The sequence below is a fragment of the Sus scrofa genome, chromosome 14 (genome assembly GCF_054392235.1).
Source record: "Sus scrofa isolate SSC_HxYL_T2T_F1_AM1 chromosome 14, Sscrofa_HxYL_maternal_Yorkshire_Landrace_v2.0, whole genome shotgun sequence".
In the NCBI taxonomy this organism is placed as follows: domain Eukaryota; kingdom Metazoa; phylum Chordata; class Mammalia; order Artiodactyla; family Suidae; genus Sus; species Sus scrofa.
The window spans coordinates 51,252,409-51,272,995 of record NC_139396.1 but is presented as its reverse complement, the minus strand read 5'-3'; the positions used below and the strand labels follow the sequence as shown (position 1 = coordinate 51,272,995).

Genomic DNA, 20,587 nt, shown 5'->3' with positions numbered 1-20,587 from the left:
GTATACACACACACACACATTATTTAGCTTTACAGTTTAATTCCCACAATCTTTGGATCAGCTTTTGTGTGCCAGGCACTTTGCTAGTGACTAAGAAGCTCACTGGCCACAGATTTTAGTCTATACAACTGCTATGAATAAATTGCTATGGGAGGTCAGAGGAAGGAAAAAAAAATTCACAGGCTCTTTTAATAGTCTCCTTTGATTCATCTATGTTTACTCATACATTCTCTTATGTGTTACTAGGTAAAGTATCTGGAATTTGTTAGGTAATACAGTAATGGGTCAATTTTGCGAAATAATTTTTTTCATTTCCTAAGCTGATTTCTTTAACATCTTTTCCACTCATATCCCTTGTCTCAGAACATTATTTTATATGTTTAAACTACAAAAGTGAATTAAAGGGGTTCCCTTTGTGGCTCAGTGGTAATGAAACCAACTAGTATCCATGAGGATGCAGCTTTAATCCCTGACCTCGCTCAGTAGGTTAAGAATCCTGTGTGGCTGTGACCAGCAGCTACAGCTCCAATTAGACCCCTAGCCTGGGAACTTCCGTATGGCGCAACTGCGGCCCTAAAAAGCAAAAACCAAAAAAACCGCACTAATAAAAATCTAATTTTTGGAGTTCCGTCATGGCTCAGTCATTAACATCCGACTAGGAACCATGAGGTTTCGGGTTCGATCCCTGGCTTTGCTCACTGGGTTAAGGATCTGGTGTTGCCGTGAGCTGTGGTGTAGGTCACAGACACGGCTCGGATCTGGCGTTGCTGTGGCTCTGGCGTAGGCTGGCGGCTACAGCTCTGATTGGACCCCTAGCCTGGGAACCTCCATATGCTGTAGGAGCGGCCCAAGAAAAGGCAAAAAGAAAAAAAAAAAAATCTAATTTTAAAAAAAATGAATAAAGCCTAAAAATAATATTTAAAGGCTTAACATAATACACTGTCAGGTGCCATGGCTAAAAATTCACACACGTTTTTTTTTTTTTTTTTTTTTTTTTTTTTTTAGGGCCGCACTTGTGGCATGTGGAGGGTCCCAGGCTAGGGGTCAAATTAACCAGCCTACACCACAGCCACAGCAATGTGGGATCTGAGCCTTGTCTGTGACCTACACCACAGCTCACAGCAATGCCAGATCCTCAACTCACTGAGCAAGGCCAGGGATCAAACCCTCGTCCTCATGGATGCTAGTCAGGTTTGCTAACCTCTGAGCCACGATGGGAACTCCTAAAAATTAACGCTTTTAATTTGAGGTTGGAAGATATCTTCAAAATTTAAGTCCAAAACGTTTTTTCCTCTTGTTGAAGTTTTTCACCCAGGCTTAGAGACATGTTTCATTTGTTTGTACATGTTGTTATAAGAAGTTTGCAAACAGGAGTTCCTGTTGTGGCGCAGTGGAAATGAATCTGACTAGTTACTGCTGAATTCCAAGCAGAAAGTCTTTAAAGGACCACTGTGCTTTTATTAAAATGGAAATACAAGTCTGTCTGCCTATGGGGGTCACAAGTATCTTTAGCTCAAATATCATAGGTCCAAAATATCTTTAGTCTTTGGTCAGTGAGAATACATAGGCGGATCTGAGGTTGCTGTGGCTGTAGCGTAGGACAGCAGCTATGGCTCCAATTCGACCCCTAGCCTGAGAACATCCATATGCCACTGGTGCAACTCTAAAAAGACCAAAAAGAAAAAAAAAAGAATACATAGGAATGGGCTGATTGTAAGATTATATCAGAGTGACTCATATACTGGTGAAAACAGTAATTTTTTCACCACTTATAATGTTAATTTTCTTTTTGTTGATAAAAGCAATATATTGTTTGGATTTTTATAAGGAAAATGCATCATAAGTTACCTGTGTAATATAAAATGAATAAAGAATAAAACAATATGTATTAACTTTAGAGATTAGAAGTTACCCCCCGAAAAAAAGAGGAAAATAATTTGATTAATACTTTCATCTAAAAATAACTTCTGGGAGTTCCCATCATGGCGCAATGGAAGCAAATCCGACTAGGAATCATGAGGTTTCGGGTTTGATCCCTGGCCTTGCTCAGTGGGTTAAGGATCCAGCGTTGCTGTGAGCTGTAGTGTAGGTCGTAGACGAGGCTCGGATCTGGTGTTGCTGTGGCTGCAGCCTAGGCCAGCAGCAACAGCTCCAACTAGGTCCCTAGCCTGGGGACCTCCGTATGATGCAGGTGCAGCCCTAAAAAGACAAAAAATAAAAATAAATTAAAAAATAAAATAAAAATAATTTCTGGAAATTCCCATCATGGTTAAGTGGTTAATGAATCCGACTAGGAACCAGGAGATTGCGGGTTCCATCCCTGGCCTTGCTCAGTGGGTTAAGGATCCAGCGTTGCTGTGAGCTGTGATGTAGATTACAGATGTGGCTTGGATCCCAAGTTGCTGTGGCTCTGGTGTAGGCCGGCGGCTACCTCCGACTAGATCCCTAGCGTGGGAACCTCCTTATGCCTTGGGAGCAGCCCTAGAAATGGCAAAAAAAAAAAAAAGACAAATAAATAAATAATAAAAAATAAAAATAACTTCTGTTGGAGTTCCCACTGTGGCTCAGCAGGTAAGGACCCAATGTTGTCTCCACAAGGATGCAGGTTTGATCCCTGGCTTTGCTCAGTGGGTTAAGGATCCAGCATTGCCACAAGCTGTGACATAGGTGGCAGCTGTACCTTGAATCCAATGTGGCTGTGGCTGTGGCGTAGGCCTCAGCTCCAGCTCTGATTTGACTCTTGGCCTGGGGAACTTCTACATGTTGTGGGTGCAGCCAAAAAAAAAAGCATTATTAAAAAATTTGTTGGAAATGGAGAAGTTTGTGTTGATATGGCTGATAGAAAATATTTTAATAATAATTGTTCTTAAATAGAAGAGAGAGAAAAAAGGAAAGATGAGTTACTTGATATCGCAAAGTCAAAGCAGGAACGCATGAATGCAGAACTGCACAATCTGAGACAGGTGGGTCCCAGGTACCTTCTCTATTGAATGGGAAACATTTATAAACTAACATCAAATTAGGTTAAGTGTATGCCTGGTGATTTTGCTTATGGTGCTTTTAGAATCCTAACTACATTAAAGGTATATCATATTAACCTAAAAGATGGTTCTTGCTTATGGTAATGAAAGGTGAGAAGATTAGTTATATTAACAAGTCTCATTATTAACATGGGGAAGCTAGAAGCAAACATATTTAGCGTATTACCCATCACTATTTGATCTGTTTTAGCATTTGAAAGTGCCAGTTGTCGCTTTACTTTTCTTGTTGCACTTGTATTGATTTATCAATATCCGCTGCAGATTTACGTAAAACAACAACGTGATCTGCAGTTTCTTAATTTCAATGTGGAGAATTCTCAGGAATTAATACAAATATATGACTCAAAGATGGAGGAATCAAAGGCCCTGGAATCCAGGTAATCTTAGTAAGATGCTATTAATATGATCTTGTATTTTTTTCCATCATGCAGTCAATATTTGTTAAGTATCTACAGTGGGCTAGCACTTACTACTGTTCTCTAAAGGGTAGGGAATAAATTAACGTGAGCTAATAACTATCACTATAATCCTAGGTTGTAGTAGGATGTGATCTTAGAGTTATTAGGAGTTCCTGTCGTGGCTCATAGGAAATGAATCTGACTCAGATTCCATCCCTGGCCTTGCTCAGTGGGTTAAGGATCTGGCATTGCTTTGAGCTGTGGTGTAGGTCACAGATGGGGCTCGTGTTCCACATTGCTGTGGCTGTGGTGTAGGCCGGCAGCTACAGCTCTGATTGGACCCCTCCATATGTCGTGGGTGCTGCCCTTAAAAAAAAAAAAAAAAATCGTAGGCATGATCTTACTCTAGCCATTTGATAAAATTCATTAAACACAGTATCTATGTGTCTGTTAGGCAGAAGGCTTTGAGCTAAAGTAGAAATTACAGAAATGAATCATTTATTCATTCATTCAGTATGCTCACTATTTTAGGAGCTGGGCTAGGAATAGGGGAAATAAAGATGTACAGGGCACGGTACTTGCCTAAAAGAAATAATGCCAAAGAATGCAATAAATTACAGCAGTCGAAGTTCAGCTAAGGGCGATCTCTGCTCTTAGCTTGATTTTCCTGTTTTCCTTGTTAATAGGAAACATTTACTACTCTTGCCTATAACAGGCAGTGTATGAATTCAGTTGTAAAGCTAGAATATAAATACATGAGGTGTGGTTTAATTTAACAAGCATGTAACTGTCCTACAGTTCAATTTAATCCACTTCTCCAAGTAGAAATGACACAGGGAGTTGTGGAAAGGAACAGGAATTCAGGGAGTTCCCCACAACTGCGCGTAAGGTCAGAAGCCTGGCTGGGAGCTGCAAGATCCTTTCCCCAGGGAGAAGAGTTCAGGGTGGGGGTGGTTAGTAGTTGCAGGGAGGGTTGTAAAAAGCAGCTGTTTCCACAGACAGTGTGACTGGGGACTCACCAGAACTTGCTGCATTTGCTGTACTTTTTCTTCGAAGTCTTTTTCTGGGCACCGTTACACTATTCTGTATCCAGCTGCAGCTGCTGCTAATAAACCAAACCAACCCAGCGTTCTCTCGCAGGCAAACCCCCTCACATATTGGCCCTTCCTTTTGGCACTTCATTTCCCCTGGGAGGTACCTGGGCTAGATGACCGAGGCTGTCCTTAAGAATGTAAAGTGGCTTAGCCCATTCTTGAAGATTGCATCAGAATCACACAGATTAGAATACCCGAACACGTGTGATATGAAAAACCGCAACAGATGATTTATTAAAGGGTTATCACATTTTCAGTTCTGTTTTGTGCACATGTGTCATTTTTACTTTAGACCAGCTTTCAGTCTGTAGCTACATAAGAATCCAACAGATGAATGGGAGCTGGTCAAGAAAACAGTGTGGTAAACACATTTGGCACTTTACAGTTTATTTTTGGACCTTGAATCTCCACTGCCTTTCAGTCCTGCCTTTACCTCCATTAACTGTGAAACTAATGGAATTAAGAAGAGAAATAAGAGATAATCAACCAGTATTTACAGAACGCTTAGTATATACTAAAGGCTGTCCTAGGTGATAGGTGCCAGGAAGATTAATAATGCCTCTACCTGTTAAAAATAAAAGTCTATGGAGGGAGTTCCCGTTGTGGCTCAGTGGTTAACGAATCCGACTAGGAACCATGAGGTTCCGGGTTCGATCCCTGGCCTTGCTCAGTGGGTTAAGGATCCAGCGTTGCTGTGAGCTGTGGTGTAGGTTGCAGACGTGGCTCGGATCCCGCGTTGCTGTGGCTCTGGCGTAGGCCGGTGGCTACGGCTCCCTTTCGACCCCTAGCCTGGGAACCTCCATATGCCTCAGGAGCAGCCCAAGAAATGGCAAAAAAACCAAACCAAAACAAAACAAAAGAGTCTATGGAGAAGACAGGGTATTCATATGAAACCATCAGTGAATGATATAACAGGAAATTTGCTGTCTGATTCATTAGATAATATAATCAGTGAAATAATGACTTGCAATATGGATGATAAGTACAGTGGGCATTAAGGATGGTAAGAGGAGAGTGGGTCTGTGGGCTTGGTGATCAGAAAGACTTCCTGGAGGAGGTTGGGCTAAAATCGGGCTCTGAGGAATATAAAAATTCTACCTTGTATTTTCAACTCAGACAAATGGGTCTTAGTAGAGTTTAGCACAACTGATAAGGTTTGAGTGAAATATTTAGGATGATAGTATCATATCAAGTATACCTTATAACTTCTGTTTTTTGTAATGCCACCATAGCAGAGACATGTGTTTATCAGACCTTGAAAATAACCACCTAAAAGTCGATTTTAAGAGGGAGAAAAATCAGAAGTCACTGGTTAAGGACCAAAAATTTGAGACCACGTCGGTTCAGCAAAATAGGTCAGACAAGAGCTCTTGTGATGTATGCAAAGAGAAGAAACTACAGGTTAATACTTCATTTGGGGGGAAAAGTGTAATTGCTATCTCATCTCTGTTTGCAAAAGACTTAGTGGAGAAACAAAAGTCTTGGTCTTTGGGAGCAAAAATCCAGACTGAACCAGAAAACACAAGTACATTTTGCAAGATCCATGCAAAATCACCAAAAGGTAATGGAATTGGGGTTCAGAATGAAGAGAAACAACTCTCAGAGACATCAACGTCTGTATCAGACGAAAAGTGGCATGACGTCAGTGTTTACTTGGGCCTGGCCAACTGTTCTGCCTCCAAACAACCAGAAAAGCTGGATACCGAATGTCACGATCAGCTGGAGAGGTCTAGAGTCTCCTGTTGCCATAAAAATGAAGCCTGTCTGGATGAAAGTGACATGTGGGAGTCCAAGTGCTGCCACCCAAGTAACTTTGTGATTGAAGCCCCTGGCCACATGTCTGATGTGGAGTGGATGAGCATCTTTAAGCCTTCCAAAGTGCAGAGGGTTGTTCGCCACAAATCCGTGTGCACTTGTGCCGAAAGTGCCAGTGGAACCAAATATAACTCCTCCACCAGGTTAGTCAACTTTCCTGTCTTGGTAAACACCCAGGAAGCCAGCTTAGACATATCAAGGGGGCTACAGTAGCCACTTCAGGCCGACCATTAGAGGGAAAGCAGTATTTGCAAAGAGAAATTGCGCTTAAGACAAGCCATTTCCTCTTTTCATCACAGCCTAGGCTGTTGAGTAGTTTTTGTTGGTGGTTTTTTTTTCTTCGTTCTGTTTTGTTTGCTTTTTAGAGTCACACCTGAAGCATATGGAAGTTCCCAGGCTAGGGGCCCAATCTGAGCTGCAGCCACTGGCCTACACCACAGCTCGTTGTCGCAACACAGGATCCAAGCCGCATCTGTGACCTACACCATAGCTCACAGCAACGCCAGATCCCTGACCCACTAGTGAGCCTGAGAATCAAACCCACATCCTCATGGATACTAGTTGGATTCCTTTTCGCTGTGCCACAACGGGAACTCCTAGGTTGTTGAGTTTTTGATGGTGCAAAGAGACTGTATTAGATTCCAGTGAGAAGTTTGCACCTAGGATAGCTTCTGAGGCAAAGGTTTTGCCTAAAAACAAAGCCAGTTGTCCCAAGCTGAGCAAACATGTTTTATTTTAAAACAAATGGGGAGGTCACTTTATAGAATAGAATGCTGCTCTGGGGCATTCCTCACCCAGGATCCTTTTGAATTGATAAGCTCTTCCTTTCATGTCCAGATTACATTCCCAGACCCCAGATAAGAAGTTCTTTTTGCCCCCATTGGTTTATTTATACATCTAACTGCTTTGGCCTTTGTGTTCACCTTACCTTTCCCAAACTTATTTTTTAAAATCATGCAAGAGAAAGAATAATTGTATTTAATAAGGTGGTAAAAGTTATTGGGTTTTTTTTCTTGTCTTTTTTGTTGTTGTTGTTGTTGTTGTTGTTGTTGTTGTTGTTGTTGTTGCTATTTCTTGGGCCGCTCTCGCGGCATATGGAGGTTCCCAGGCGAGGGGTTGAATCGGAGCTGTAGCCACCAGCCTACGCCAGAGCCACAGCAACACGGGATCCGAGCCGCGTCTGCAACCTACGCCACAGCTCACGGCAACGCCGGATCGTTAACCCACTGAGCAAGGGCAGGGATCGAACCCGCAACCTCATGGTTCCTAGTCGGATTCGTTAACCACTGCGCCACGACGGGAACTCCAGGGTTTTTTTTCCTTCCAGATGTATTGGGATAATATCTGACCTACTGTACTGTGTAAGTTTCAGTGTACAGCATAGTGATTTGATTTAAATGCGTCTTGAGGAGTTCCTGTTGTGGCTCAGCGGAAACCAATCTGACTAGTATCCATGAGGACGCAGGTTCTATCCCTGGCCTCACTCAGTGAGTTGGGGATCCAGCGTAGCCCTGAACTATGGTGTAGGTCACAGACACAGCTCAGATTCCTAGTTACTGTGGCTGTGGTGTAGGCCAGCGCTATAGCTCCAGTTCCAACCCCAGCTTGGGAACTTCCATATATCTCGGGTACAGCCCTAAAAAACAAAACAAACAAACAAACAAACAAAAAAGGCATCATGAAATGATAGCCACAGTGAGTTTAGTGAACATCCATCATCCCATATAGATACAAAATAAAAGAAAAAAATATATATTTTTTCCTTGTGATGAGACTATTAGGGTTTACTGTCTCAACAACTTTGATATATAACATACAGCAGTGTTAATTATATTAAACATACTGTACATTAAATCCCTAGTTCTTATTTATCTTATAACCAGAAGTTTGTGCCTTTTGACCACCTTTATCCAACTTTTTTTCTTTTTTTCATTTTTGGTCACCCCACACACCGAGTTATACGGAGTTCCCTGGTCAGGGGTCAGATCCAAGCTGCAGCTGTGGCAACACTGGATATTTAACCTGCTGTACAGGCTGGAGATCAAACCTGCAACTTGGTGCTGCAGAAACACCGCTGATCCTATTGTGCCACAGCAGGAACTCCCCCAACTAGGTATTTTTGTTTGTTTGCTTTTTGTCTTTTTAAGCCACACCCACGGCATATGGAAGGCTAGTGATCGAATCAGAGCTGCAGCTGCCGGCCTCCATCACAGCCATAGCAATGCCAGATCTGAACTGCATCTGCAATCTACACCATAGCTCATGGCAACACAGAATCCTTAACCCACTGATCAGAGCCAGGGGTCAAACCCCATCCTCATGGATCTGGTTGGGTTTGTTACCACTGAGCCACAACGGGAACTCCCCCACTAGTTTCTTTAAGAGAAGAAAATGGATTTGTTTTTAGCATATACAGTCTGTAATAAAGTATACTGTAATAAGTTAGTATTTAGGCTCATCTTATTAGAATTACTGAATCTTGTAGTTGAGTGGCACTATACTAATGTCTGCTATTTTTAGAGAAAACCTAGCTCTTTAATCTTAAATTATAGAAAAGGTGAAGTTTCTATATTGAGAGCCTTATTTTAATCACCATATTGACTTTCATAGGATTTTATGGTTTTTATGGAACTTCCTTCCAGGAGTTCCCACTGTGGCACAGGTGTTAAGGATCTGGTGTTGCGGCCGCTGTGACATAGGTCAAAACTCCAACTCAGATTGGATCCCTGGCCTGGAAACTTACCCTATGCCTCAGGGTGGCTGAAGAAAGAAAAATAAATAAATACATGCAAGAAATTTAAAAGTAGCTTTACAGTTTTCTTTCAAGGCCCTTTTTACATCCTTGGCATGAAATAACTCACATGACTCCTTGTCCTGCCAGCAGAGACACATGCCAAGTCATCGCATGACAAATATGTGATGCAGTAGAAAAGATAATTGTGTTTTCTTATTTTTTCCTTAGATTATAAGAGCTTGTGTACCTGCTTCATTATCTGACAAAACTTGGCGTTTATACCACCGTTCCATCTAACAGAGAGGGGTTTACCTGTGGAGGGAGAAGCCTGCTCTGCCTTGGTTACCGGGTCCAGGAGGCAGAGGCTTCCAGGGCCTCTTTTGCTGTTATCTCTGCTTTGAGCCCAGACTTGAATCACATCCCAGAAGCTTAGCTACATGTGTTTGTTCTCTAACTACCAAGAACTGATAGAGAATTAAGGATATTAACAACAGTGCTATTCTACTTTCACAAAAGGACTTCTGAAAAACCATTAACATGAGTTCCCTTGCAGTGAAGTAGGTTAAGGATCCAGCGTTGTCACTGCTGTGGCTCTGGCTGCTGCTGTGGCACTGGTTCCCTGGACTGGAAACTTCTACATGCCTCAGGTGTGGCACCCAAAATTAATAAATAAAAATTTAAAAAATAAACCATTAACAAAAATTAATCTTACAAATCAAAAACCTAAAATCTTTTTTTTTTTTTTTTTTTGTCTTTTTTGCTGTTTCTAGGGCCGCTCCCGGGGCATATGGAGGTTCCCAGGCTAGGGGTCTAATCAGAGCTGTAGCTGCCAGCCAACACCACAACCACAGCAACGCTAGATCCGAGCCTCGTCTGTGACCTACACCACAGGTCACAGCAACGCTGGATCCTTAACCCACTGGTCGAGGCCAGGGATCGAACCCGCAACCTCATGTTTTGTAGTCGAATTCATTTCTGCTGCGCCACAACGGGAACTCTGGAAAAACCTACAATCTTTACATGTTTAACCTTATACTGTTATTTTTTTTTCTCTTATGGATGATGCTGTCCCTCAAATCTTTGCTTTTTTTGGGGGGGTGGTTAGTAGGAGGAGGGCAATTCTCTATAGTTACCTTTTATGGAAGAATTTTGACTTCTTATTGTGAAGGGTGTGTATGAATTTATAATACTCCACACAAATATTCACATCTATAATATTCTATTCAAATTGAGCTGCTTCAGTCAAAAAGAAAGAAAAAAAAATTTTTTTTTTTTGTCCTGTTGAGATACTTACAAGTTTGAGTCTTGGTAACACATAAGTTTGCTATTATTTCAAGCTGCCTGTCTTTGATGTTGTTCACAGTGAGCTGATTGCCATCCAGCATTCCCGCTGTTTGGGTTCTTCCCAATCTGCCTTAAGAGAGGATGACAAGTTGAGAGAGACAGAGTCCTCTTCTGATAAAAAGAACTCACCTAAGATGTTGTTAATTAACAAAGATGCAGCATTGCCCAGTGAAAAGGTTTGTATTTCGCCTAGAAATACCCAGCTTACTCAAGCAAGACTTTTCCTCGAGCATCCTTTTCATTCTCCTGTAGCACTAATTGTTAGCATGCTTCATTTTGGCTATTCTTCAGTTTTCCTTTCTTTTTTTAATTATAGGACTATAATTATATTTTTTAACTGAAGTCATAGTTACTTACCTTCTGTTTCCTTACTACTTTTTTTTTTTTTTTTTTTTTGGCTGGGCTCACAGCGTGAGGAAGGTCCCAGTCCAGGGATCAAACGCACACCCCAGCAGTAACCAGAGCCACAGCAATGATAATGCTGGATCCTTAACCTGCTGAGCCACTAGGGAACTCCTTGATTTTTTTTGTTTTGTTTTCATTTTTAAAGTTTTATTAAAATATTATTGACTTACAGTGTTGTGGTAGGAACGCCTTGTTTTATTTTTTGTTTCCCTTCTGTTTTCTTTTTCTTTTTTTTTCTTTTTAAGGCCACACCTGCAGTATATGGAAGTTCCCAGGCTAGAGGTCAAGTCGGAGCTATAGCTGCTGGCCTACATCACAGCCACAGCAATATGGGATCTCAGCCACATCTGCAACCGACACCACAGCTCATGGTAACTCCAGATCCTTACCCACTGAGCAATGCCAGGGATCAAACCCACATCCTCAGGGACACTATGTCGTATTCTTAACTCAGTATACTTTAGATTAGCTTCAGGTAAGGTGTCCCTCAGGCGCTCCAAGTGATTAATATATCTTTTTTTTTTTTTTTTTTTTTTTTTTTTTTTGGTCTTTTTGCCTTTTCTAGGGCTGCTCCTGCGGCATATGGAGATTCCCAGGCTAGGGGTCCAACTGAAGCTATAGCTGCCGGCCTACACCAGAGCCTCAGCAACACGGGATCCCAGCCACATCTGCCACCTACACCACAGCTCTTGGCAACGCCAGATCCTTAACCCACTGAGCAAGGCCAGGGATTGAACCCACAACGTCATGGTTCCTAGTCGTATTCGTTAACCACTGAGCCACGACAGGCACTCCGATATATCCATTTTTAATAAATATTTTAAACACACAAAAAATGAAAAATACAACAAATGAGTATGCACACCTACATTCAGATTTAATATGATTCCATTTTGCCATATTTGCTTTATTTTTCAAGTTGTTAAAGAGATAAAATGTTACAGGACAAGTCCATGGGCCATCCTGTCCCTGTCCCTTACCCCTACCAGTTAACCCTGAAGCTGCTTCCATACTTGTTTTATGATTTTACTCTGTAAAAGTGTACACTTAAACATTGCATACTCTTGTTTTGTGTGTGTTTAAAATGTGCTTAGGAAGTTCCTTTGTGGTGCAATGGGTTAAGGATCCGGTATCGTCACTATAGGGCTTGCGTCATTGCCATGGGGCAGGTTCAGTAACTGGCCTGGGCACTTCCACATGCCACAGGCACAGGCAAATAATAATAATAATAATAATAAAAATGTAAATAAATGATAAAATGCTATCTATATCCTTTTGCCACGTGTTTTCCAACTTTATCAGTATTTTGTGACCTTCATCCATGCCCAACTTGCGGACCTCCCTCTTCATCTTGACTGTTGACTGATGTGCAGTCCATTGACTGAATCAACCACAGTCTGTCCACACCCCTACAGACAGGCCGGGAAGTTGTTTCTACTTTTCATTATTGTGAATGAGCCAGCATCTCCTCATCATGAACAGGGTCCTCATCACAGTCCTTTCATAAAGAAAATAAGTTCAAGTAAACTTAGTTGCTTTTGGTGATGTTATTTTGGGAAGTATCTGGCTCTGAAATCAAATCGATCTGGGTTCAAATCCCCATTTTGCTTTGTCTTAGATCAGTGACCTTGGGAAAGTTATTTAATTTCTTTGAGCCTCCGTTTCTTCACCTGCAAATGTGCAATGACAACATCACAGTTGCTTGGTTTAAATGAGATGTCGTAGGGCCTGGCCCCTGATGGGTGTTTGATGTGTGTTAGTTCTCTTTGTTAAAAACTGACCATAGCAAATGTTGACTAGAATCAGGAGCAACTGGCCCTTTCATTCACCCATGTTGGGAATGTAAATAGTATAGCCACTTTGTTTTTTTATTTTTATTTTTTTATTTTTATTTATTTATTTATTTATTTTTTGGTCTTTTTTTGTTGTTGTTGTTGCTATTTCTTGGGCCGCTCCCACGGCATATGGAGGTTCCCAGGCTAGGGGTTGAATCGGAGCTGTAGCCACCGGCCTACACCAGAGCCACAGCAACGCGGGATCCGAGCCGCGTCTGCAACCTACACCACAGCTCACGGCAACGCCGGATCGTTAACCCATTGAGCAAGGGCAGGGACCGAACCCGCAACCTCACGGTTCCTAGTCGGATTCGTTAACCACTGCGCCACGACGGGAACTCCTAAATAGTATAGCCACTTTGGAAAACATTTGGGTTGTTTCTTTTAAAGAACTACTTTAAAAAAAAAGCTAAATATACACCTACTGTATGACCTGGCTATTCGAATCCTAGAGAAATAAAACCATACATCCACACAAGTACTTAAGTAGCTTTATTTGCACTAGCTAAAAAAAAACTGGAGGAGTTCTTGTTGTGGCTCAGTAGTTAATGAATCGGACTAAGAGCCATGAGGTTGGGGGTTCAATCCCTGGCCTGCTCAGTGGGTTAAAGATCTGGCGTTGCCGTGAGCTGTGGTGTAGGTTGAAGACGCGGCTACAGCTCCGATTAGACCCCTAGCCTGGGATCCTCCATATGCCATGGGAGCGGCCCTAGAAAAGGCAAAAAGACAAAAAAAAAAAAAAAAAAAAAAAAAGAAGAGAGATGAAAGTATGTAAAGTATGTAATGCATTTGTATAAAATTCTGGAAAATGCAACTAATCTCTGGTGACAGAAAGCAAATCATTAGTTGTCTGGGAATGGGGAGAAGGTACTCAGGCAGTAATTCCATAGGGGCATAAGTGTGGTAAATGGAGGAGGGGTAAATTAGGCATTTGGGATTAACAGATACACACTACTAATGTAAAACAGATAATCAACAAGGACCTGCTGTAGAGCACAGGGAACTCTACTTAATAGTCTGTGATAACTTATATGGGAAAAGAATCTGAAAAAAATGGATATATGGATATAACTGAATCACTTTGCTGTACACCTGAAACTAACACAACATTGCAAGTCAACCATACTCCATTATAAAATAAAAATTAAATTAAAAACGTGACCCTTGGAGTTCCCGTCGTGGCACAGTGGTTAACGAATCCGACTAGGAACCATGAGGTTGCGGGTTCGGTCCCTGCCCTTGCTCAGTGGGTTAATGATCTGGCGTTGCCGTGAGCTGTGGTGTAGGTTGCAGACACGCCTTGAATCCCACGTTACTGTGGCTCTGGCGTAGGCGGGCGGCTACAGCTCCGATTCCAACTCCTAGCCTGGGAACATCCATATACCTCGGGAGCGGCCCAAGAAATAGCAAAAAGACAAAAAAAAAAAAAAAAAAAAAAAAAAAGTGACCCTTATTCATTGTGGGGACAGTTTCATGGATTTGTACATATGTCAGAACTCATCAGATTGTACACTTCATTGTACAGTTGTGTGTCCACTGTGGAAAACTCAAAGATTGTACACTGTGGAAAACTTTTTACACAAAGTTGAAAATTAAACAAGAACAAACAATCTAAAGCATATTTCCACATATTTTTAAAAGCTAACAGGCCATTAGTTTAGAGTTACATTTTGTAAGTATTTTGACATGGTCACGAAGGCCTCGGCAAGTTGATTTAAGAGAGGTAAACAATGCCTAGGATTCTTTTATCACGTGGATATTACTTAATTAGTTGTGATAAGTTCTATTTAAGTGGAATGATCTAGCCAAGTAGGTTCTAAGAAGGAACAGAATTTGGCTCTCCTGGGATTTAATGTCCTACTTTGACCTGTAATACCTAAAGTCAAAGAAATATTAATGAAGCGTTATTTGTATTTGTCACATTCCATTTGTGAACATGCACAGGGAAAAGTGCTTCTTGATTTCACGAAGGCTAACGTTGTGTTGTCTTTGCAGGATGACTTTTCACCCACAAGTAAGCTTCAGCGTTTGCTGGCAGAATCTCGTCAAATGGTCACTGATCTGGAACTGAGCACTCTGCTCCCCATCAGCTCTGAGAATCTCAGCACTGGCGCCAAAAACGTACGTGGTTCCTATCCTTTTGACCACACCCCTGGTGTGCAAATCCTCCAGTAGCTGTGTGCAAACCTCACTCTGTTAGAATGAAAGTGTCTATGTCTCTCAGGGCTGCAGGTAGCACGTCGGTTTTAAGGAAGAAAGAGAGAGCCATACGCAAACATTACCACGCCCACACTTCCTCTTTCCAATTATCTGGGCCAATGCATAGAAATTCCAGGGGACTTTTCAAAAACATTTCAGTATAGAAAATTTCAAATACAGAAGTAGAAAGAATACTCATAATCACAAAGCTTCAGTGACCCTCCGCTTTCTTCTGTTTCTGTTTTAACCTCCCCCATCCATACCTGTTTTCTTCTGAAACATTTTAAAGCAAATCTTGGACGTCCTATCTTTTTGCTTATATGTACTTCATTCTGTATCTCTAACAGATAAGGACCCAAACAAATGAACAGTAAATCACTGGAGTTCCCGCCCTGGTGCATTGGGTTAAGGATCCCACTGCAGTGGCTTGGGTCGCTGTGGAGATGTGGATTCGATTCCCAGCCCAGTGTGCCACAGTTGCAACCTACACCACAGCTGTGGCAATGCCGGATTCCTTAACCCACTGTGCTGGACTGGGGCTTGAACCTGCATCGTGGCACTGCAGACACTGCACCTCTTGTCCCACAGCGGGAACTCCTTCTTTCTTTGTTTTTAGTGCTGTTCATTAAAGGAAACATGGGTCATTGTCCTGTAAAATTTCCCACAACCTGGATCTTGCTGACTCCATCTTCACCGTCATTTCACACAGTCATCTATCCTGATAAACTCCTGTAAACTAGTATTTCCATCTAGCGACTTGATTAGACTTGGGGTCAGTTTCAGTTTTTTGTTTGTTTTGGCACAACTCCTCATGGATGATGCAGTCTACCTCCTATTCCATCATATCTGGAGACCCTCATATCTGGTTGTCCCACTTTTGTGGGTTGTTTTTTTTTTTTTTTGCTTTTTAGGGCCACACCCATAGCATATGGAAGTTCCCAGTTGGAGCTACAGCTGCCGGCCTACACCACAGCCACAGCAACACAGGATCCGAGCCCCGTCTGCATCCTACACCACAGTTCATGGTGACGTCAGATCCTTAACCCACTCAGTGAGGCCAGGGATCGAACCTGCAACCTCATTCACTCCTTTTTTATTGCTGAGTAGTACTCCATTGTATGAATAGACTACAGAATGTTTATTCTCATGTAGATAGGATATTTGGGTTGTTTCCAGTTGTGAACTAATACAAATAAAACTGCTATGGACATCTTTACATTAGCTTTTTTTTTTTTTAAATGGACTTACATTTTCATTTCTCTAAGGTGAATACCTAGAAGCAGAATTGCTAGTTCTAGGATTTAACTTTTTAATAAACTGTCAAATCATTTTCCAAAGTAATTGTACCATTTCACATCCCTACCAGCTGTGTTATGAGAGTTCCAGATGCTCCACATCCTCACCTAACCTTGGTTTGGTCAGTCCCTTTGATTTTAACCATTCTGGTAAATCCAAAGTGGCTCATCACCGTAAATCTCCTTGCCGTTTAGTAATTTGCATTTTCCTACAACCTAGTGATGTGCATCTTTTCCTATGCTTATTGGCCCTTCATAGATCTTCCTTTGTGAAGTCTCTTTAAGTCTTTTCCCATTTTATTTTATTTTTTTGTCTTTTCTATGGCCCCACCCATGGCATGTGGAGGTTCCCAGGCTAGGGGTCCAGTCAGAGCTGTAGCCACTGGCCTACACCACAGCCACAGCAACGCCGGATCCTTGACCCACTGAGCGAGACCAGAGACCAAATCTGCAACCTCATGGTTCCTAGTCGGATTGTTTCTGCTGCGCCACAATGGGAACTCCAGTCTTTTGCCCATTTTAAAATTGAGTTGTTTCCTTTGTTATTGAGTTATAAGAATTTTTCATATAGTCTAGACACAAGTTATTTTTCTTTTGTCAGATATGTAATGAATTTTTCTCCCAGTTTATCACTTGCCTTTTCATTATCTTAGATGTGTTTCGAAGGGCAGAAATTTAAAATTTTGTTGAAGTCCAGTCCATTTTTTTCTTTTTTTTCTACGTGGTAGAAAAGGTCTGTGGTTCATCTTGATTTAAATTTTGTGGATGGTGGGAAGCAATGATCAGTGTGCATTTTTCTCCATACAGATTCAGCTCCGGCATCATTTGTTGAAAAGACTGCCCTTTTTCTGTTGAATTACTCTCAGCAACTTTGCTGAAAATCAATTGACTATATATTCAAGGGTCTATTTCTAGACTCTCCGATCATTTCCATTGATCTCGTTGTTCTCCTTACACCAATACCACGCTGAATTGATTATGTAATGCTATAGAAAGTCTTGAAATCAGTATTGTCTTTGACTTTCTTCTTCTTTTGAAAAATTATTCTGGCTAATCTAGGCCCTTTGCCAGGTCCATAGCAATTTTAGAATCAATTTTTCAATTTCTATTTTTTATTTTTTTATCTTCATTTTATTTATTTAAAAAAATTACTATAGTTGGAGGAGTTCCCGTCATGGCTCAGTGGAAAGGAATCTGACTAGGAACTGTGAGGTTGCAGGTTTGATCCCTGGCCTCCTTCAGTGGGTTAAGGATCTGGTGTTGCCGTGAGCTGTGGTGTAGATCACAGATGTGGCTCAGATCTGGCGTTGCTGTGGCTGTGGCGTAGACCGGCAGCTGTAGCTCCAATTAGACCCCAGCCCGCGAACCTCTATATGTCCTGGGTACAGCCCTAAAAAGACAAAAAGACAAAAAAAAAAAAATTATAGTTGATTTACAATGTTCTGAATTTTCCAATTTTTAAAAGTACAATCTGGGCAGTTCTTTTTTTCACTGCTCTGGCTCTGGTCACTTCTACGGTGCAGGTTCAATCCCTGGCCTGGGAACTTCCACATGCTGTAGGAGTGGCAAAAAAGAAAAAGAGAAAGAACCTGAAATAAACATTGCAACTCTCATTTAAAAAAAAAAAAAAGCATACTCTGATATTGTCTGATTTTGTGATTTCATTGAATTTAGATTAATTTAGGAAGAACTGTTATCTGTGAACAGAGTATATCTCCATTTGTTTAGATCTTTCTTTTCTTTGGACCATGTTTTGTGATTTTTATTGTAGGTATCTTTTGTTAAATTTATTCCTAATATTTTGTTTATTGATGCCATCATATATCGTATTTTAAATTTCATTCTCAAATTGTTTTTTGGTGATAAAGAACTATAATTGCTTTTTGTAAATTGCATCTTTGCTTAATTCACCTGATATTCAAGTAGATTTTCTTAGGATTTTCTATGTAGACAGTCTTGTCATTCATTTGTGAATAAAGAGTTTCTTGAAGTTCCTGTCGTGGCGCAGTGGTTAACAAATCCAACTAGGAACCATGAGGTTGTGGGTTCGATCCCTGGCCTTGCTCAGTGGGTTAACGATCCGGCGTTGCCGTGAGCTGTGGTGTAGGTCATAGATGCAGCTCAGATCCCGTGTTGCTGTGGCTGTGGTGTAGGCTGGCAGCAAAAGCTCCAATTAGACCCCTAGCCTGGGAACCTCCATATGCCGCGGGAGCGGCCCTAGAAAAGGAAAATAGACCAAAAAAAAAATTTATTTACATTGTGTCAACCACACTTCACTTATTATCTCATTTAATCCCCTCCCCTCCGGTGGAGCCTACTGTTACCTTGTTTGTTTGTTTTTGATTTTTAGGGATTGAACCTGCAACCTCATGGTTCTTAGTCGGATTTGTTTCCCATGAGCCACGACGGGAACTCCCTTTTTTTTCTTTTTTAAGCTATCTCCTCCAAACCCACCTAGCTAAAACCTCAGTAGGCAGTGTAATGGATTAAAAAATTGATTCTTCTTGATGACCAGTGACCACTGTCTTTACACAGGGCTCACCCCGAGGTCTATATTAAGCTGACAAAGACCCAGTTACATCTGGGCATTAGCTGATTGCCAGAGTTTAGCCATAACACACACAGTAAAGCCAACAGAGCATTCCAACTATGGAATTAGAGACAGAGGGGCCCCACGCATGAATGGGAAGTCAGTATATCTTTGCTGGGTGGATGGTTGGTGGCCGTATGAAATTACTCTCCATTGCATTTCATTCATTCCCTAAGGTCTTTTAAAGGCATTTCTGCTGTATTTGTGTATTGTCCTCTTAAGCATTTTCTAATTGTCCTATCCTGGGTACTAATTTGGGAGTTGTTTTGTAGAATGTGGAAGTCTCAGAAGAATCAGCTGAAAAAAATACCCTTCTCAGTAATTGAAGAAAACAAAAGCCAACCTCAGAATTCATTGTGATCATGGGTAAGTCACCTTTCCTTATCCCACCTTGTATCTCAGTTGATATTTAATAAGTAACTTAGGAACATTGATAATGTGGAGTCACGGCAGGCAATGCGTTTGTGTAACCTGTAATCCTTTCTCTTTTGCTTGACCTATTTATACACACCTTCTAAATTTAATCAGAGGAAAAGGTCAGTTACTTATAAGAGAAATGCAGATCAAAAATCCTTATTCTCACTACCCAGAATTTTAAATCTAAAAAGTGAATACACATAGATTTTAAACTCAGAAACTCAACTAACATTGCAGCATTTCATCTGAATGTCTGTCTGGAAAGAAGGCTTTCAGTGGGGTTTCAAGACTTATAAAAAGGCTTATTGACCCAGTAAGCACTTTCCTGATTTGTGTTTCCTTCTGTCAGACCTTTATTTCACATGTAAAGTTGCTTTAGAATCCAGGTGGTGTTGTTTTTTTAATTGACGTGTAGTTGATTTACAGTATTGTGTTAATTTCTGCTGTACAGCAGTTATTCATATATATATATATATATATATATATATATATATATATATATATAATCCACTTTGATAAGATAAAAGGCAAAGTCATTTCAGTTGTTTTCCATTTAAACATAGGGGAGCATTTTTTGGAGTTCCCTTCGTGGCTCAGAGGTTAACAAACCCAAGTAGGATCCGTGAGGTTGCAGGTTCGATCCCTGGCCTCGATCAGTTGGTTAAGGATCCCGTGTTGCCATGAGTCGTGGTGTAGGTCACAGATGCGGCTTGTATCCTGTGTTGCTGTGGCTGTGGTGCAGGCTGGCAGCTGTAACTCTGATTTGACCCCTAGCGTAGGAACTTCATATGACGTGGGTTCAGCCCTAAAAAGGAAACAAACACACAAATAAGTAAATAAATAAATAAACATAAGAGCATTTTAATTTATTTATTTTTATTATGATGATGATGATTTTTGGTCTTTTTAGGGCCACACCCACGGCATATGGAGGTTCCCAGGCTGGGGGCCAATTGGAGCTACAGCTGCTGGTCTACACCACAGCCACAGCAACACCAGATCCGAGCCGCATCTGCGACCTACACCACAGCTCATGGCAATGCCAGATCCTTAACCCACTGAGCGAGGCCAGGGATCAAACCAGCAACCTCATGGTTCCTAGTCAGATTCATTTCTGCTGAGCCATGACGAGAAGTCCTTTTTTTTTTTTTATCTTTTTAAGAGCATTTTTAAAACTGTGAAAGCGGTGGACTTAAGTAGCCCTCTCTCTATCTCCCTGTCTTCCATTCTTACTCTTTGCTCAGATGTTTTCACATTTATAATATTTTGCATGACCTTATTTTGCATAGAGAATCAGGATGTGTACTTAATTTTTTAAAGACTAGGAGTTTACAGCACACTATCCAGTGCCCACTGATTTTGATTTTATTAACCCTGTTTCCTTCCTGCAGAAGCTGATTTCTCATCCATGTGGAAGGCA

General features: G+C 41.2%; 1 protein-coding gene across 11 annotated transcripts in view; it reads left to right on the top strand.

Moving 5' to 3' along the window:
• CCDC62 (coiled-coil domain containing 62) overlaps positions 1-19,087 on the top strand; it is a 35,419-nt gene extending 16,332 nt beyond the window's left edge. For 9 of the 11 annotated variants that reach the window (XM_084996203.1, XM_021074076.2, XM_013982801.3 and 6 more), the window contains 6 exons: positions 2,875-2,963; positions 3,303-3,418; positions 5,766-6,491; positions 10,446-10,602; positions 14,662-14,787; positions 19,023-19,087. In XM_084996203.1, the coding sequence (XP_084852329.1) occupies positions 2,875-2,963; positions 3,303-3,418; positions 5,766-6,491; positions 10,446-10,602; positions 14,662-14,787; positions 19,023-19,076 (1,268 nt within the window). In that variant the 3' untranslated portion in view covers positions 19,077-19,087. The remainder of the gene's footprint in view (positions 1-2,874; positions 2,964-3,302; positions 3,419-5,765; positions 6,492-10,445; positions 10,603-14,661; positions 14,788-19,022) is intronic. The other 2 variants (XM_084996206.1, XM_084996205.1) reach the window with 1 other exon arrangement.
• The last annotated feature ends 1,500 nt before the right edge of the window (positions 19,088-20,587 follow it).